General features: G+C 37.7%; 1 protein-coding gene across 4 annotated transcripts in view; it reads right to left on the reverse strand.

The window, feature by feature from the left end:
• Positions 1 to 17,699, reverse strand: part of CRPPA (CDP-L-ribitol pyrophosphorylase A) — a 264,411-nt gene that overhangs the window by 196,079 nt on the left and 50,633 nt on the right. For 2 of the 4 annotated variants that reach the window (XM_058526629.1, XM_058526606.1), the window contains exon 4: positions 6,071 to 6,145. The exons of 1 other annotated variant lie outside the window; for it this stretch is intronic. In XM_058526629.1, coding sequence (XP_058382612.1) covers positions 6,071 to 6,145 — 75 coding nt within the window. Of the gene's footprint in view, positions 1 to 6,070; positions 6,146 to 16,665; positions 16,735 to 17,699 lie in introns of all 4 variants that reach the window. One more of the 4 variants, XM_058526613.1, reaches the window with a different exon arrangement.

Genomic DNA, 17,699 nt, shown 5'->3' on the forward strand with positions numbered 1-17,699 from the left:
TAGAATTGCATGAGGGACTGTTATCCAAGAAGCTTTGTTCTTAAAATATATCAGATCATTTATGACTAAATAAACTAAATATATTAAGGCTAATAATAAAGATGCAACCCTCACTCTTCAGGAAACAAAGTACAAATGATCTGGCTAAGAACAAGATTTCTTTGGGTACAAATTTTTTAAGGAGTTTACAAAGAGTTACATTCACAAGAGGCTTTCAAACACCTATCAGTTGAAAAAAATGCAACAACTACCAGGATATTCACATTTTTGCCAGCCCTACCCAAACAAAAACCATTATGAACACAGAGGAAAAAACCATCAATATCTGTCATTTAAACATTACCTAGAAGATGATGTTTCCTATTCTGCATCCAGATAATTAGGGGGAAAAACTAACATGGGAAAATGAATTTCACCAGTAATTCTAAAACTGAATTTTTAACCATTTCTGTTGAACTTCACAATTACATATTGTCAAGCACTATTAAAAACTAAGAATTTCACTGGAATATTTTATTCTTTTCTCTTATCTATGTCTTTGACAAAGTAAACTGATCAAAAGCTAGCAATAAAATTAAAAAGAAATTAAGATATTGCCCAGAAACACACTGAGTAGACATATTACACGTGAGTTATCTAACTCCAATGTAAACTGAGGGAAAAAATGAAACCCTATATCACTATCCAATCCCGGAGATAAGAAGGCTTTAATTCATGCAGAGAGAACTGCTATAAGGCTGCTGCTGTAATTTCATCAAGGGATCGTGAAGACGTGAAATATATCCAGGAAATAGAGACAAGGGAGGGCCCAAAGCCAGAAGTCTCTTCACTAGAAACGGGACTGGTGACATTACCACCCAGGGTAGGATATGTAGGAACAAAAGAGCAAGTCTATTGGTTAGACTAACGGTATCAATTAGATTTAAGTTACCTGTGGGGCATCTGGTAAAACACTTAAAAGTAGTTGTAAATATATTGCCCAGTATTTATGGGAGAAATATGAAAAAAAAAAAAAAAAAAAAGATCAGAAAAGTTGGGAAACATCTATCCCTTTACCAAGCAAGTATTTATGGAAAATTTCTCAAGCAATATACTATGCACTGACAATGAGCAAAGCTGGAAAAACCATACTAGCAAATGTCACACAAGATCACAGCCATAATGGAGAGATGTTCACAGACCAGGGAAACTGAAGAGAAGCACCCATAATTTTAGATCAGCTCTTTTTTTGTTAATTGACACATTATAAACTGCACAAAATTTAAACTGAGTTCAGTACAAGCAATTAAAACTATAACAATATAGCCCTAGTCAGACATTATCTCAAGTCTTTTATTGACCAATAGTTTCAAAATTATTTTCCCACCTTCAGCAAAACTTGCCCAGTAGTGTCTTGCTGACCCACTCATATTAATGTTTAGTACCTTCTGCCTTCTCTCTAGTTCTCATATTTCACATCATATTTTCAAATCATGCAAGTCATTCATTCAAGTCAATCCAGTTCCCCAGCATCAACTCTTTTTTTTCATTTTTGTTTTTGTTTGGAGGAAGATTGGCTCTGAGCTAACACTTGTTGAAAATCTTCCTGTTTTTTTTTTCTTTTTGTCTCCCCAAAGCCCCAGTACATAGTTGTATATCCTAGTTGTAGGTCATTCTAGTTTTTCTATGTGGGACGCCGCCTCAGCATGACTTGACGAGCAGTGAGTAGGTCCACACCCAGGATGTGAACTGGCAAACCCAGGGCCGCCGAAACAGAATGTGCGAACTTAACCGCTATGCCACTGGGCCGGCCCCCAGCATCAACTCTTGACTCAAATATTATCCATGAAACTCTATTTTATCTATGAAACTCTGTGGCTCTTTTGCTTCATAACTACTTCTTCTTTGTTGTCTATAGTCTATGCCCTTCAATTGTGACACAAGTCATAACCAAGAGAGCGGGAATTAAATTTGTCTCAATACTAGGCCATCAAGGTGAATACGACCAAAGAAAGCTATTTGGCAATAAAACGGAACGAAGGACTGATATGTGCAACAACATGGATGAATCTCAAAATCATTATGCTTTAGTGTAAGAAGCCAGACACAAAAGTCTACATATCTATGATTCCATTTATATGACATTCTAGGGAAGGGAAAACTATAGAAACAGAAAACAGATCAAGGAGGAAAGGGAACTTACTGCAAGTTTGGCCATGTGATTTGCCTCACGCAACAGAACATGTTAGGCAGAAATGGCAGTGTACCAGTTGCAAATCTAAGCGTTGAAAAACCTTATGTGTTTCCACTCTTTTGTACCTCTGCCATCTCCATGAGAAGAACATGCCTGGATGGACTGCTGGTCAAATAAGAATAAACAGAGAATGGAGCAGATCTGTCTAGCCTACATAAAACTGTGGTGCAAAGCAGAGCTCCCTAGCCAACTCCATCTGAGATCAGCAGAGCCCCAGCTAACCCAGAGATCCATGAGCATAGATGGATCATCACTGAGCTACTGTCTTCTTGGATGGTTTATTACACACCATTTGTGTAGCAATAGCTAATTGATGTAATTGTTGAAAAAGTTGCTTGAAATTAGCCAAAAGCTAGGAAAAATTCAATGAATAAATAATCTATAGTATACTAAAGTAACTCAAAGAAATAAACTACAAATACATGCAACAATAGAAATAAATCTCAAAAACACTGTTCAAACAAGCAAGTCACAAATATTACCAGTATGATTCTATTCATAAAAACATTCAAAATCAAGCAATTTTAGAATCACCTACATATGTGTTAAGTCTATAGAGGAAGGCAAGAAAATTATTAACACAAAATTAAAGAAAATAATAGGAGGAAAGGGAACACAACCAGGAACAGGAATGCAAACAGAAAGGATGTCAAATAATGTACTGGCAACATTCTATCTTAGAAGCTGGATGATGAAGACATAAAATTAAACACCTATTATCTATCTTTAAATCAATTTATCAAATGTGTATAACATATGCTAAGAAATATTTATATCAAACATGCATATTAATATACACACACACAAAAGCCTTGCTGAGCAGAGAATGGACTAAGGCCTGTATGACCCTCCCTCACTAGCAGAGAGCTAAGCTGCGGTCCCTGGGCAGGATGAACCTGATAGCACAGACAGTTGCAGACTGGTGAGGAACTATTTAGCAGGATTGTCTGGGGACACCGAGAAGTTAGCCAGGAACACCTGGATTGCAATATTTCTTCTGTAATAGGTAACATCCTATTCCGAGAAACTTAATAAATCTCCTTAGCGACAAGCAGTTGAGATCATTTCAATTGTTGTCAACAAGTATAAAAACAACTGAGTGAAAACACAGCCTGATAGGCAGGTCACTTTTCTGCTCCTTCTCTGTACATTCTATGGATCAACCGTGGAGCAGCAGAGCACGCCATTGGCAAACACCAACTCCCCCATGCCATTACACCTGACTCCAGGCACCAGCCTTTGATGTACTTAGACCTTTGTGTTCAAGAAACTACCCTGGCCCTTGCCAGGGTAGAACAGAGGCAAATAAATTGTGCACCACTATCAACAAGGTCCAAAGAGAAAGTACACTCTCCTATACACACCACTAACCTCATTATCCTCAGGTAATCCATCCCTGATATAACAACTGAGTTATAAAACACACTGAGAATTCTAATTTCATCCTTCTCATCTTTATCTCAATAGTGAAAGTGCCTGAAACAATGTGAGGTTGTCAATCTTTCCCTGAATTTATCTGCTTTTGTTTCCATGACTAGGACATCATCAAATGAGACACTGTACTTGAAATTTGTTTTTAAGTTGGGTATACTACAGATATTGGGTGCTTGCCCTGTCCTCATTCTTTTTTTTTTTAGAGGAAATGCTCAGTCTATAGTCCCTGATAAGGAAGCATCAACCTTGTTTTATTTCCTGTCATTCCCTCCCTCCCCATTCCATAGATTCTGCTGATTGGTACATTGGTGGGGACCTATCCCCAGGGTAGGGAATCCACTAGATGATCAGTGGCTTATAACCTGGGTGAATTGGCTGAGGAAGAAAGCAGACTAAATCAGGTTCCATCAGCAAGGAATCTGAACTAGAACATAATGAAAGAATTCGCGAGTCAGGAAAGGAAGTCAAACCTTCAATGTCATGTACTCGTCTTGGAGCTGAAGAGCTATGGCAACAAAAGCTGAAGTTACAGGGAAACAGAAATCATATATTAAGCAGATGAGTAGAAGTAAAATAATGGCTTAATCATAAAGAAGCAAAAACCCTAGACATAACTCAGGTCTCAACAACTTGCCAGTTACCAATTTTATTTTTCCAATAATTTACATGTCCTTCTTGGAAAAATTCGAGTCTGTCTTCTTCACAAACACAAGAGCTAGTCAAGGAGATTTGGTGGACTTTAGCAAGTTCCAGGAACAAATATTCTCAATATAGAGGCAGTTATCTCAAAATTCTCCTGAAGGAGCGATGACTGTAAAACTATAACTGTATCACTGATGATCATTTGTATATATGGCAAATTATCCAAAAACCTTTTCCAAACCAAAATGACAAGGAAGTATCAGACTAAATAAACTCTGCAAAAATGCTACCTAAGTACCCCTTTCACAATACATTTGAAGTCTCCAGAGTCTCCACTCATCATCAGCATGAACACTGATAGAATCTTCTACCAGGCATAATAATGGTTTTAGGATATTCTATATTATCAGACACTCAAAGGATTCCATTTTTAACTTTAAAGTAAACTTGTACAATGGAATACACCTACCATACAACCAACATCAAAAGGAATGGTACTTATTCCTTTTAGAATGATATTTTGATAATATATGGTGGACTTGGCAACATACTAGTAAGTGATAATCTGTCCAAAAACTTAAAAATTGAATCTTTATGCTCAAAAATCAGTCTAATAATACTCTTTTATAACAAAGATTAAAATATGTTTTAACATACTAGAATATGTCTTAAGTAAGAAAAAAAAAAAAGTTCAGCGATAGCACTAAGGACAAAACGTAGGACTCCTACCCACCCCCAGCTCTCAGTCCTCTGAAAGAACTGCATTCCCTTCTTGATTAATGATTATTATTTCCTGATTGTTGACATTTATTCTCTGCTATTCAATGTAAGCAAAAATACATTCTCTTTCCCAAAGGATTATCATGATATTAAACAGACATCTAACAGACACAGGCCTAGATTAAGTACAAAAAAAAAACAACAGGAAAAGAAACAGCTCTCTGATTAGTTTTCGTTGTGAAATTATCAAGAGTAGGAAACATATGTAGATATTAAAGAAGGAAATCCCTCTTAAAATGTGGATGTCATGGGATCAAGATAGATCATTTGTCCTATAAAGCCAGTAACAGAGGTACTATACTGTTCCTCCTGGGAATCTTCACATGGGGAGAAGATTTAATAGCCATCAAGTCCATTATGAGCTAAAATTATCTTAATTTGTAGGCATTGGGACCACAAAAAAGCTGAAGCAATATTCCTGGGGAAAAGTGATTAATCTACGTTAAATACATTTAATCAGTTCTGGATGTGTTTTGTTTTGAGGTTAAAAGAGAGAGAAAGAGAGTTCCAATACATATGTAACAGTTCTTGCCAAAGCTTGGGGTGTTTAAGTTGTATACTTTTTTTTCTAGAAAGTTTAATACTTATGAAAGATCTCAGGGGTGATTACACTGAAGAATAGAAGCTCTCTCTTGATCGTTCAAATGTATCGCAAAAAGGTATAACAAACTTCCTCCCTGAAGTAACTCCAAATTTGGGATCAATTTTGTCTTGTGCCTAAAAACTACCAAATTACAAAAATGCTATTGCATTTGTCCCAGGCAGTGACATTTCTGGTTGTCTCACTGCAATGCCAAAGGAAAAATAGGAGTTTGAATCTTGATGTCTTTCCAGGTTAAAATAGAGTAAAAATCAGTGCCTGGAATAAGACATTTTCGTTCAGTTTCAGGTTTTAATTTTGTTTCATTTTCCCTAAAAGAGTGAAAATATTTCATAGCATCCTTTCAATCATTCACCTCAAAGAAACAGCAGTTCTTTTACCTTCGCCTTTCCCAAGAATGGGGAGTTCTCCAATTCACTCCAGGTCAAACTGATTATCTTCAAGTAGATCTCAACCTTGGGGAAAAGCAGGGAAGGTGGTGGGACTGAAGGGTATCAGGTAACAAGCACCCTTAATACTTTTGTTCAGACCGCATCTTGTGCAGGCAGAAAAATGGTAACTCCAAGGGAATAGCCTTCAGAGAGATTCATATGCTCTCCGCAGGGTAAAATACTCTTTCATTCATACATTCATTACAAATGTTTCTAAGCTAAACAGGTTTTTATCTTAAAATTTATGCTTGTTAAGAAAATGTATATATCAACATAGGCACTAAGGTAGAAGGGGGGCTCCTTGGTTCAGCAATAAAGGTACAACGTGCACACACTCACTTCCTCTTGCTTTGCACAGAAATGGAAATTCACCATACCTGATCCAGGTGTATTCCCTATCATTGACTGGCTACAAAATGCTAGGCCACATTCACCACCACACATTGCCTTTGCCTAAGGCTAAGAAACTGCATAATTTTAGTCTTTTTCCTCTCAGTTCTCTATAAAATTCAGCTTAAAGAAACTTCCTGTTTTAACTTCTCTTCTCATTATATCTAATATTTTTATTTTTTTAATTTTATTTATTTTTTTCCCCCAAAGCCCCAGTAGATAGTTGTATGTCATAGCTGCACGTCCTTCTAGTTGCTGTATGTGGGACGCGACCCCAGCATGGCTGGAGAAGCGGTGCGACGGTGCGCGCCCGGGGTTCCGAACCCGGGCCGCCAGCAGCAGAGCGCGCGCACTTAACCACTAAGCCACGGGGCCAGCCCATATATCTAATATTTTTAAAACCCACATATGTATTTCATCTTGGAGGTAAGTGACACTAATGAACAACTGTCCACTCACTGTCTTAGAACCTTTATGGAGAGAAAACATCTTCCAATTTGTCCAGGATACTTTTAGAGCTTTTCTCATGGTTTCTCCTCCTGCTGCTTGTTCCTTTATATTGTTTTACTCAGTCTCTTGAAAGATTCAAAAACCCTGCCTTTATTTTTTTTTTATTTTTTTTTATTTATTTTTTTTTTTGTGAGGAGATCAGCCCTGAGCTAACATCCGCCAATCCTCCTCTTTTTTTTGCTGAGGAAGACGGCCCTGGGCTAACATCGGCGCCCATCTTCCTCCACTTTATATGGGACGCCGCCACAGCATGGCTTACCAAGCAGTGCGTCTGTGCGCGCCCGGGATCCGAACCAGCGAACCCCGGGCCACCGCAGCGGAGCGCGCGCACTTAACCGCTTGCGCCACCGGGCCGGCCCCCCTGCCTTTATTTTTAACTAAAGGATTTATATATCCTGGATGTTTCATTGCGCAAATATGCTAATTAAATATTGAACAATCTAAGTAGTAGACCACATTCAAAAGACCACCAGTCTTGCTTTAAATTTGCTGTAAAAACACTATATAGCACTATAGTTAGATTAAATCATAATGCTCTTGCAAATGAATTCATAAGTTGTTGCTTTGTTTATAAGAACCACAGATAAATCTCTCTCTCTCTAGTTTTCATAATGGAATACTTATTACTGTGTTTTGAGAGAAAGAACATATGGTAATTTAGGGTTGTTTTTAATATGATGGCCTGCCAACCCTCAAACAATTGAGGCCATAGGAGGAAATGTGGATCCCTTACCAATGGCTTTCTGGACAGCTTCTATACAACCCCTGGACTTAAATCATTGGAAACAATTAAAACACACTATAACCCCACTACAGCAAACTTCATAAAACTAGAAATCTAGCCAAAAACCTTGTTATTCACAAACATACATAATGTGCAACTTTAAGAATAATTTTTATTTTCCACACTGTTTTAATCATTGATTATATTCAGGAGTCAGGTCAGGCTTATTCAAGGCCCCATGCAAAAAGGAATTTAGCACTGACAGTAGTCAGAAACTTTTAAAATGAATTTAATTCTTTTACAGATGACTTTATTCCTAGCATTTCTACCTGTGCTTGACAAAAATGGAAAGAAATTTTGAATCAAAAGGTTCCCCTTGAAGAAATGGCACATTTTCAACTTATATTCCAGAAATATCAGATTCTTGCTAAAATTTAGTGTATCATACGGCTCTGGAAACCACAAAATATATCACCCTCTGGATTATCTAGGAATAATTTATCTGCAGCAACTTTTAATCTAAAACTACTTGCCAAATGCAATGGGGCCTTCCACTATCCTCAGTGTACACTCAAGGAATATTCGATTAAGAAAAACAGTTAAGAGATACACTTATGTCAATCTGAGGGTATTAACTATACATACATGGAAAATTAACTCCTTCAAGATATTGCTTCAGACCATGCCTAATCTTTCTCATTAGCAAACTGCATAATTACAATCCAAACATACAAACAATCCTACACACATGCACAGAAGAAAAGTCAGGGATTCTATGGTCAGATTAAGCCTTAAATTATGTATTTTCATAAGGAATCTCCTTATTTAATAAGAACAAAAGGCCTAAATAAAATGTAATTCTCATTTGGTTGCAATCACAAAAGACATAAAATGGAAGTCTCCAGAAACCACAATGTTGGCCACAAGTAAAAGGAATACTGCACCGACGCACCACTTCTCCAGCCATGCTGAGGCCACGTCCCACATACAGCAACTAGAAGGACGTGCAACTATGACGTACAACTATCTACTGGGGCTTTGGGGGAAAAAAAGGAGGAGGATTGGCAATGGATGTTAGCTCAGAGCCGTTCTTCCTCAGCAAAAAGAGGAGGATTAGCATGGATGTTAGCTCAGGGCTGATCTTCCTCACAAAAAAAAAAGAAGAAGAAAAGTAGGAGAAAGCATAGACAGGAAGGCTGCATAGGAGCTGATATTTAAGCTGTGATTTAAAGGGCGAAATTAAGGCAGAGAAAAGAAAAAGAGGTTGTGTCTGCTGAGAAAAAGGTATGTGGCCAGTCAGGCTTGTAACGCTGCTAAAACCACAAGAATGTTATAGGTTCAGCACCTATGTTTTTCATGCCAGAAAGTTCATGGCAAGAGGAAAAGAAAAGAAAAGAGGTTAAGAATAATTAAAAGAAGAAATACAGCAGAAGCAACATCTAGTATTTGTTGACTACAGAAAAAGATTGTAATATTGGTCATAATTTTTTCATTTCCCTGTAGAATGATTCTCATAAATGTGAAGTATACCTGCTTACTGCATTGATGTTGGGATAGGTCACATGGCTTATTTCTTCCAATGGAATGTGAGTGGAAGTGGCAATGAGCTAGCTCCATGCTTATTCCTTATGAAAAAAAATCACATCTTTCCACTTAATTTTCCGCTGTATTCTTGTAATTTCCGCCATTGCTGTAAGAACTTCACCAAGGTAGCTGCTGCCCCTTCAGCCTGGTCTCCAGAAAAAACACACATAGAGCAAACCTGAGCACAGCCCTCAGCAAGGAGCCACGGATAACAAGACCAGCCATAATGAGAGCCACCCAGTCAAGTACAGCCTATATCAACCAACACCCAGCCAACGTGCAGACAGATGAGCGAGAATAAATGACCGTTGTTTCATGCCATGGAGTTTTAGGAATACTTGTACATAATAACATCTGGCAAAGACTTATAATATCAGGCACTGTACTAACCCATTTTACATGGGTTAGCTCATCTAAATTTCTCACTGACCCTTTGAGATAGATACTACTTTTAGACTTGTTTGATAGATAAGGAAACTGAAACTGACAGGTTAAATAACCTGCTTACAAACACAGTTAATAAGTGGGAGAATCAAGAATCAAACCCAACCGGTATAATTTCAAAGTCCTGTGGCTCTTTATCACTGTGATAGTCTCCCTCCTCCTAGTTGGCTTCAGACTGCTAACAATAGCATCACTCAGTATATCCTTGTCCTATTTGAGTCTAGCGCTTACGGAGGTGAATTATAAAAAATTAACTAGAGACTCTAATTCGTGTCTCCAGATTTGTTTTTGTTGTTGTTTCTTCACTCAGGATCTAGTTTACCTGGGTGCAAACTAAACAGTGCTACCAAGACTTGATACCACCTTAAACAGTATAACTGTTTTTTCTTCCAGGAAATACAGAGTCAAGAAGCATGCAGCTACACTAGAAAAAAAATGAGCAATTTTACCCTTTATCATTTAAATTTGATAAAATTTTTAAAAATTAAATTCAGTTTTCACAAAAATGTCTACTGAAAACAATATATTACTGTGAGATGACATAAGTATACAAATTGATAGTGACAACATCCTCTTGGAAAAGAAAATATGACAAGAATGTTCCTTTAAGAAATAAAACTAAATTTAATAAATTCCTTCATCTGAATCAATAAAGCCATGGTAGGTATAAAAATCAAAGTTTATTTAAAATGCAGTAGTCAATGTATAGCTCAGCTTTTTTTCACATAATATTATGCTGTTTTATATACCATCAAGACATGATATAACATGATGATTTAGAATATGGTTGAAAACAAAGGGCATTTAAGCATTCCACAATCCATCAGAATCAGGTATGCTGTAAGCAGACTAGCCTACTGCTAATGAAAGGAAAAAAGCCTGTGACTTTCTGATACTCTTAATTCCATTAAATATTTTGTGGTAGGGAACACACAGACTGCACCAAATGATGTAACCTGTCTTTATCAGCCTAAGGAGGCTTTGGACATTTACTCTTTTTCTTTTTTTTTCTTTTTTTTAACTTACAAAGAAACTTGAGATTACCTTAAGGGAAAGGAAAAAGGAAAAAGTCTGGCCAGAAGCATTTTAGAATTTTTGGTTATTCTTAGCAATGGACGAAATAAAATTTTTCCTTGCATTTTTCTTATTACTCTAAAGTCTATTATGGCTAAGAAAAGGGTGTGTTTTCCAGAAAGGAATTTAGTGTCATTAAACATAAGTTTAATAGGATGTTTCCTGAACTGCCTCACTGAACTATAGCCATCAGAAAATAATGGAGTTAGTCACCCTATTTATTTCTTCTGTTTCAAATACGCCTATTCCCCTAAGGCATGTATATCAAAAACATACTCAACATTAGGACTTAACCACAAAGTTAAACCAAAAAGATGAAAACCACACAGATAAAAAGACAGACAATATGCTAATAAAAATGCACTGCTGAATACACTCCCAACTAACCAGCTAAGGAAATGGTCTCTAGTATTTCATCTAGGTTACTAAAACTTATTAAAAAGATATTTGTGTAAGCAATTATACTTTTTATAGGCAAGTATCATCAAAATGTATTAGAATAAAGCATGTCATTGTTGTAAGAATCAGTTTCAGAAAACCTAACATGTATTGTAATCAGGCTGCAATTTTTATCTTGTTTTTGGCATTTAACAGATATAGACCATATGCAAGTACGCTGACTTTCAACTACAAAATGGGCATATCACCTGCCAGTTACTCTGCCTTCCATAGAAGGGGTCATCAAGGAACTAGTTCCCCTCTCCCTTTGCATGAATCGAAAATTCCAAGTTAATTTCAAAGGAAGTGCATCCTACAGTGAGGCCAAAGAGGATATTTTAAATCACAGTTTCAAGTGAACCAATAGTCTTAAAAGTACATGTATACTCCTCCTGGATCAATCCCCACTCTATACAAACTCCCAACTCAATACAGCAGTCAAGACACCTTCTTAAAGTGGACACTTAGACACAGACTCTCAAACGAGAACTGCAATCAAAGCAAAGGGCAAGTAGCTCTAAACCAAGTAATAGAGATTTATCCTTTTTGTTCAATGAATAGTACATTATAATTTTTAATTGCTATGTATAAACTTCTTTTTTTGTGAGGAAGATCAGCCCTGAGCTAACATCTGATGCCAACGCTCTTTTTTTTTTTTTTACTGAGGAAGATTGGTCCTGAGCTAACATTCGTGCCCATCTTCCTCTACTTTATATGGCACACCGCCACAGCATGGCTTGACAAGCAGTGCGTTGGTGTGTGCCCGGGATCCGAACCTGCAAACCCTGGGCCACCAAAGTAGAGAGCATGCACTTAACTGCTTGCGCCACCGGCCGGCCCTGCTATGTACAAATTTTAAAGGAAGAAATATATCACTGAATAGAAATACGATGTGGCTAAATATGTTTTAATTCTATAAGCTAAAGGATTATTACTGGAGCTTTGCATACAATTTTGTCATTGAAATGAATGTTCTGTTTTTCCTCCTCTCCCATCACTAACTTAAGTCTTAAATCTCAAAGCAATTGTTTCTTCTCTAACAATTTAAAATATCCTTGTAGTGATTCATCTGGTAAATGTCTTTACGACTGTAACTCCTCAAATACTGTAACTGCATCATTCCATCTGTTCAGTCTGGGCTGCATTAATATCTCATGCCTATTTATACTCATGTAACCAACCAAACAACCATTGGATGTCTTTTCAATCTCTACTCAGTTTTTTTCAGATAATCTTTGCCTTACCCAGCCCTTTACCTGTTTTTGAATCATAATCAGAGGGAGGAAGAATTTTAGAGATCATCTAGTCCAAATCCTTCATCTACGGGTGTGAATATAGGCTCAGAGAAATTAAAGGCTGTGCCCATTACTATTCAAAGATCACTGAGCTAGAAAAAAAATTAGGGCATTTTAGACTCCCAATGTCATCACTGCTTCTGGCCCCCTCTATCACCAGGGGAACAGAGCTTGAGGAAGAAAGGTATAGAAGTTAGGATGCCGGGGTGGCAGGACAGGCAGACCCAGCAAAGAATTAACCCACAAGGATAGTGGCTTGAGTAGACACTTGCTCAAGGTGTCAGTTCATTTAGCATTACAATATAAAGATCTGTGTTCATTATGATGACCTCAAGGCACTCTAAAACCCTTAATGCTTTATACATAATAGTATTAAAAGATCAAATGATTTGACTAGTGATAGTGGTAACAATACCTTGATGGTTTGACAACTTATATACCCTATCCACACTCAATAACAAAATACAATTTGAATCAGAAAAGAGAAAATTTTCATAGAAAAATTCCTGGTTACCTCCAAATCTATCTCAAAAATTATGAAACTTAAAAGAAAAATTAAGTTTACATAATTAACTACAAGTATTTACATGTGAACACTTTACTAGGGACTGAACAAATTGATTCAAAGAAGGAAATTATTCATAATATGTAATTTTCATTAATTTTCTACTATTTCTAGATATTTCTTCTAAACAACTCAGCAAAGATTACATTACCTCCTTTCATGGACAAAAATACCAAGACTCAAAGTATAGTAAATTACTAAACAATGAGTAAGTTGCAGAAACTCAGCTGTCTGCTTCCACATTTCTTGCTTTTACAACATGATAGCTGCAATAGACTAAAAAAGCCACAAATTCTTTGCAGGGAAGGGTGTCTGTTTTTCTTCTTCTTAAATATGTGGGCTGGCCTTGAACTGCTCTGACCTATAGAGTACAACAGATGTGCTAGTGTTCCTGGTCTAGGTCTGGGCTGTAACAAGACTGGCAGCTTCCACCTTAGTCTTTTGAAACCCAGGTTATCTTCAAGGTCACTGACCCATTCTTCAATCGACTATTGATCACAGCCAATAGATTCACAACATTTTTTAATCCAAGATATTATATTTTTTAGTTCTCAGATTTCCACTTGATTCTTTTTTATGCCCTTTCCATATTTGTCTGAAATTCCTCATCTCTCATCCATTGTATCAACCTTTTCTCATAGATCCTTCAACATATTTGTCACGTTATCTTAATGTCCTAAACTGCTGTTTCCAACATCTGGGTCTTTTTCTCTTGACTGATTATTTTCTTAACATGAGTCACGGTCACCTGTTAAATATTTAATAGTTTTGAAATATATACCAGACACTGTAGGTGATATGTTTTGCAAACTATAGATTCCGTTATCTTCCATGGTGCTTCCTGGGAAGTGGTACTCCTAAAATGTGGTTCTTGTAGAATATTGATGAAGGGCCAGAGGTGTTCACCAATTCCCTTGAACATAGCAAGACAAACTCCAAACTATCTCCCCTGGAATGAGCAGCTGCTGAAGTCTCTGCTCATCTCATTCAGGCTTCCAGTTGATATTATTGCCTGGGTCCCCCGGAATACTGGCCCACACATGCACAGTTCAGGAGTCAGCAAAGGCTTGAGGAGATTTTTTATGCACACATCAGCCTCCCTCCTCTGTGGCTCCCTACATTCTGGAATATCTCCCTCAATTCCCAACTTCCCTAGCAGCTCCAAATTCCATCCTCTGGCTTCTCAGGACAAAAAAAATAATAGCTTGCTGCCTTGCCACTACACGGACTGAAAAGTGACCTCAGGAAAAGAAACTATGTGTATTAATCAGTGTTCAGTCAGTAGTCATAAACTACACAATAATTTGAACAGGAAAGATTTAATATACAGTATTATAAACTATGTACTACGGTTTAACTACTAAGAATGAATAAAACAGAACTCTAAAACTATACTGAGTCTGAGGGAAAATACTCATGGAAGGAACAAACTTGGAAAGAAGAGAGGCCTTCTCTCCAAGGCTGAGATTCAAACCTCATTGGAGAAGGTATGGCTGAGGCCCACTGGATGGTGGGGAAGTTGAGTGGTTTCACCACAGATGGTGCACTGTCAGCAGGACAAGGTTGTTATGTCAGAAACCATGGAGGAGGGCTGACAAGCTGGGAGACCCCTACTGGATGGCCAGGAGCCTGAGGCTGATGAACAGGGAACTGCACACTGGGACTGACAAGATGGAAGCCCACTGCTGGAGTGCCAAGAAATGAAGGCTGGCAGGCAGAACGACAGTCCAGGACTGGCAAACAGGAAAACCTCCACCAGGGTGTCAGAAGCTGACAGGCAGTGAAGGTCAGGCCAGAACTGGCATCAAAAACTTGCTGTAGAGTGAATGGCACTGAGTCCCACAGACACAAGACGCCAGTGGCAGCTGCGGAGCCAGCATGAAAGGAAGCATACCAGAACTAGGAAGAAAAGCCCTTTCCTCTTTCAATGTCCCTTTAGCACCCTCCACTGACGAAGCTTAAAATTTCTTGGCAAAGAAGGGATGTCGGTGGGATCCAGCAAGGCAGTGAAGAGCGGATTTAGAGTTCAGTAGCACCATATAAATGTGGATCTTACCCAGTGTGACTCCCTTCTTTGAAGGGTTGAATCCCTTTCAATTTTTGCCTACTTTTGGTCACTCTTCAGTGCCTTTATACAAATATACACATATATACCTCATCTCTTTCTCTCTGAAAACATGTCTGTCTCTCTCAATAGAGATAGAGATAGAGATGTTATCCACTGGAGTGTTGACTGTTCAAGCTATTCTGTCATTACTAGGAACCAAGAGCCCTAGGTAATGATTTGACAGTCTAGAGAATACTGTAAGCAGAGAACTACCACTATTTTATGTTTCAGACTACCTATTGTGAGGTTTATAAAGTAAATGGCCATCTTGGCATTCAACAGTGCTCATAAACTTCACTAACAACAAACCCTTGTCTAAAATATTCTCAGTGAAAAAACTGATTTCCATTAGTCCTAAAAAATTTAAGAAGAAATTAAGTTAATTCAAAAGCATATGAAAACGTCTCCTTTAATTGTCCAGATAACACTAAACTACATCTCTAGCTCACATTGTGAAATATCAAACTCTGAAGATATTAATGACCACAAATAATATTGTCCATAAAATAACAAACTTTGAAATCATGTGTAGGGAAAAGATTAGATTTTTATTTGTTAAAAATCCATAATATTTAAGTACATGTTGAAGGGCACATGGTTAGAAGGCTTGGATCCCACAGAACTTTTCCAGATATGACTATTCTCTATAAAAAAGGTGGTTCCTAAACATGCTGGCTTTAATATTAGTAGATAGTTAATCTTTTTTATGTCATTATATATGACTTTTCAATGTTCTAGGCAGTAGACCAATAAAACAAAACCCTGCTGGGACCACTTAAAAGCAAAACTTTCCTTCTAGTTCTTACTTTGTGAAACACCCCAGAAGAAAGCTATATTACAAACTCAAACAACTTTGGCACCAAACACCACAGAAAATTATTACTTGCGTATCTTCTAAAAACAATTTATTTTAATTTAAAATAACTTAACAATGGTAAAAAAAACAGTTAAGAGTTGCTTGTTCCACATGTAAGTGGACACAGTATGGACACAATGCCACAGTTGAATTAGAGGATGTATCAGTCTGGGAAGCAGGGCCACTATAAGAGATATGTGATAAGGGGTTATAGGAATTAGACCTTACAGTTGTGAGCATTGCTGGGGAAGGCAAGGATTGGATCAGAGAAGGTGTCATTGACTAGTCAATCTCTCTAGACAAGCACGCCCTGCCACCAAAGGGAGACTGTGAAAGGAAAGTCATGGAGAGGTCTGTGGGAAACAGTTGTGTCTGTGGAGCTACTGCCTCAGTGGGTCTTCCCAGCCCAACGTCTGGTGATGAACCAGGCTAGTGAGGGTCAGCAGTGCTAACAGCCCGGAAGACAAGCTAGATGGTAGAGTGAGATGGCGAGGGCAGGTTGGAAGCCATCAGGCATCTTTGTGTCTGTTAGTCACCCCATATGACAGCAAAAATACCTGAGGAGAAAATGGCTTCTGCTTCACTTCAGCCTTCCAAATCTCACTCATATGGCTCTTCTGGCCCATCTGACCAAGAGAGAAAGGTCCCAATTTAACCAAGCTGACATAGCAACACCCACCACAGATGAATAGCGTGTAATTCAGATATACACAGAAAACAATTTATTAATTCATCTGCTTAACAGAACAGACACAGTATGTGAGAAAGGTATGAAAGAAATTATGTGAATTCTAAAATCCATATTTTTCATGATAAAATATGTCCTCAAAATCTCTCACCATACTTTTTCCATCACTCTGCAATTTTTGTAAAGTAAAAGAGTCTCAAATAGAAGTTGAAATTCTTAGATCTGCCCAGGAAACTGGTTTTGTTTTGGCCATAAACTGCTAAGCTACCACCCAGATACTAATGCATATACTATACAAATTAACATAAAAGGTCAAAGGACTAAATGAGATCAAAATTTATTTTACCGTCTGATTCTAGATGAACCCACACCTCACAGGATTTCCTTTAGCATTCAAGTGAAACAAAAAGTTTTCCATTTTGAACCTGATTTCTTCCCCCTAAATAATGGCATCTCATTGCTAGTACACATACCAGTTCATGATGTGATCACAGAACTGCTTGGTAGTCTACAGCTCTGTCATCCTTGGAGGAGGATTAGAAGGATTGTGTGTGTACTAGCATCTGTCAGCTCTTGCCACATACAAAGCCTGGAATTTGACTGTAGTTATGTATAATTCTTCAGTGTCCACCTGTGTAACTTCTCAAACTTCCTTATAACTCCTGCCCTCTCCTGACTGTCCTCCAGAGGTCAGTACCTACTTTGAGGTAGGTAGATAACTTGCCTGACCCTCTGAGATGCAGAGACCTGCAGTAAATGATCAAAAGGAAATACTATGTCTTTCAGTTTATTTCTATTTATTTTAAAAAGCAGCTTTGCTTGCCAAATTCTATAACAAAGAGATCAGGATTTTAGAAGATAAAACAAAAAGCCCTTGACAGTTCCAAGAGGCCCTTTTGCCTA

Source organism: Diceros bicornis, chromosome 3 (assembly GCF_020826845.1).
Source record: "Diceros bicornis minor isolate mBicDic1 chromosome 3, mDicBic1.mat.cur, whole genome shotgun sequence".
NCBI classification, from domain to species: domain Eukaryota; kingdom Metazoa; phylum Chordata; class Mammalia; order Perissodactyla; family Rhinocerotidae; genus Diceros; species Diceros bicornis.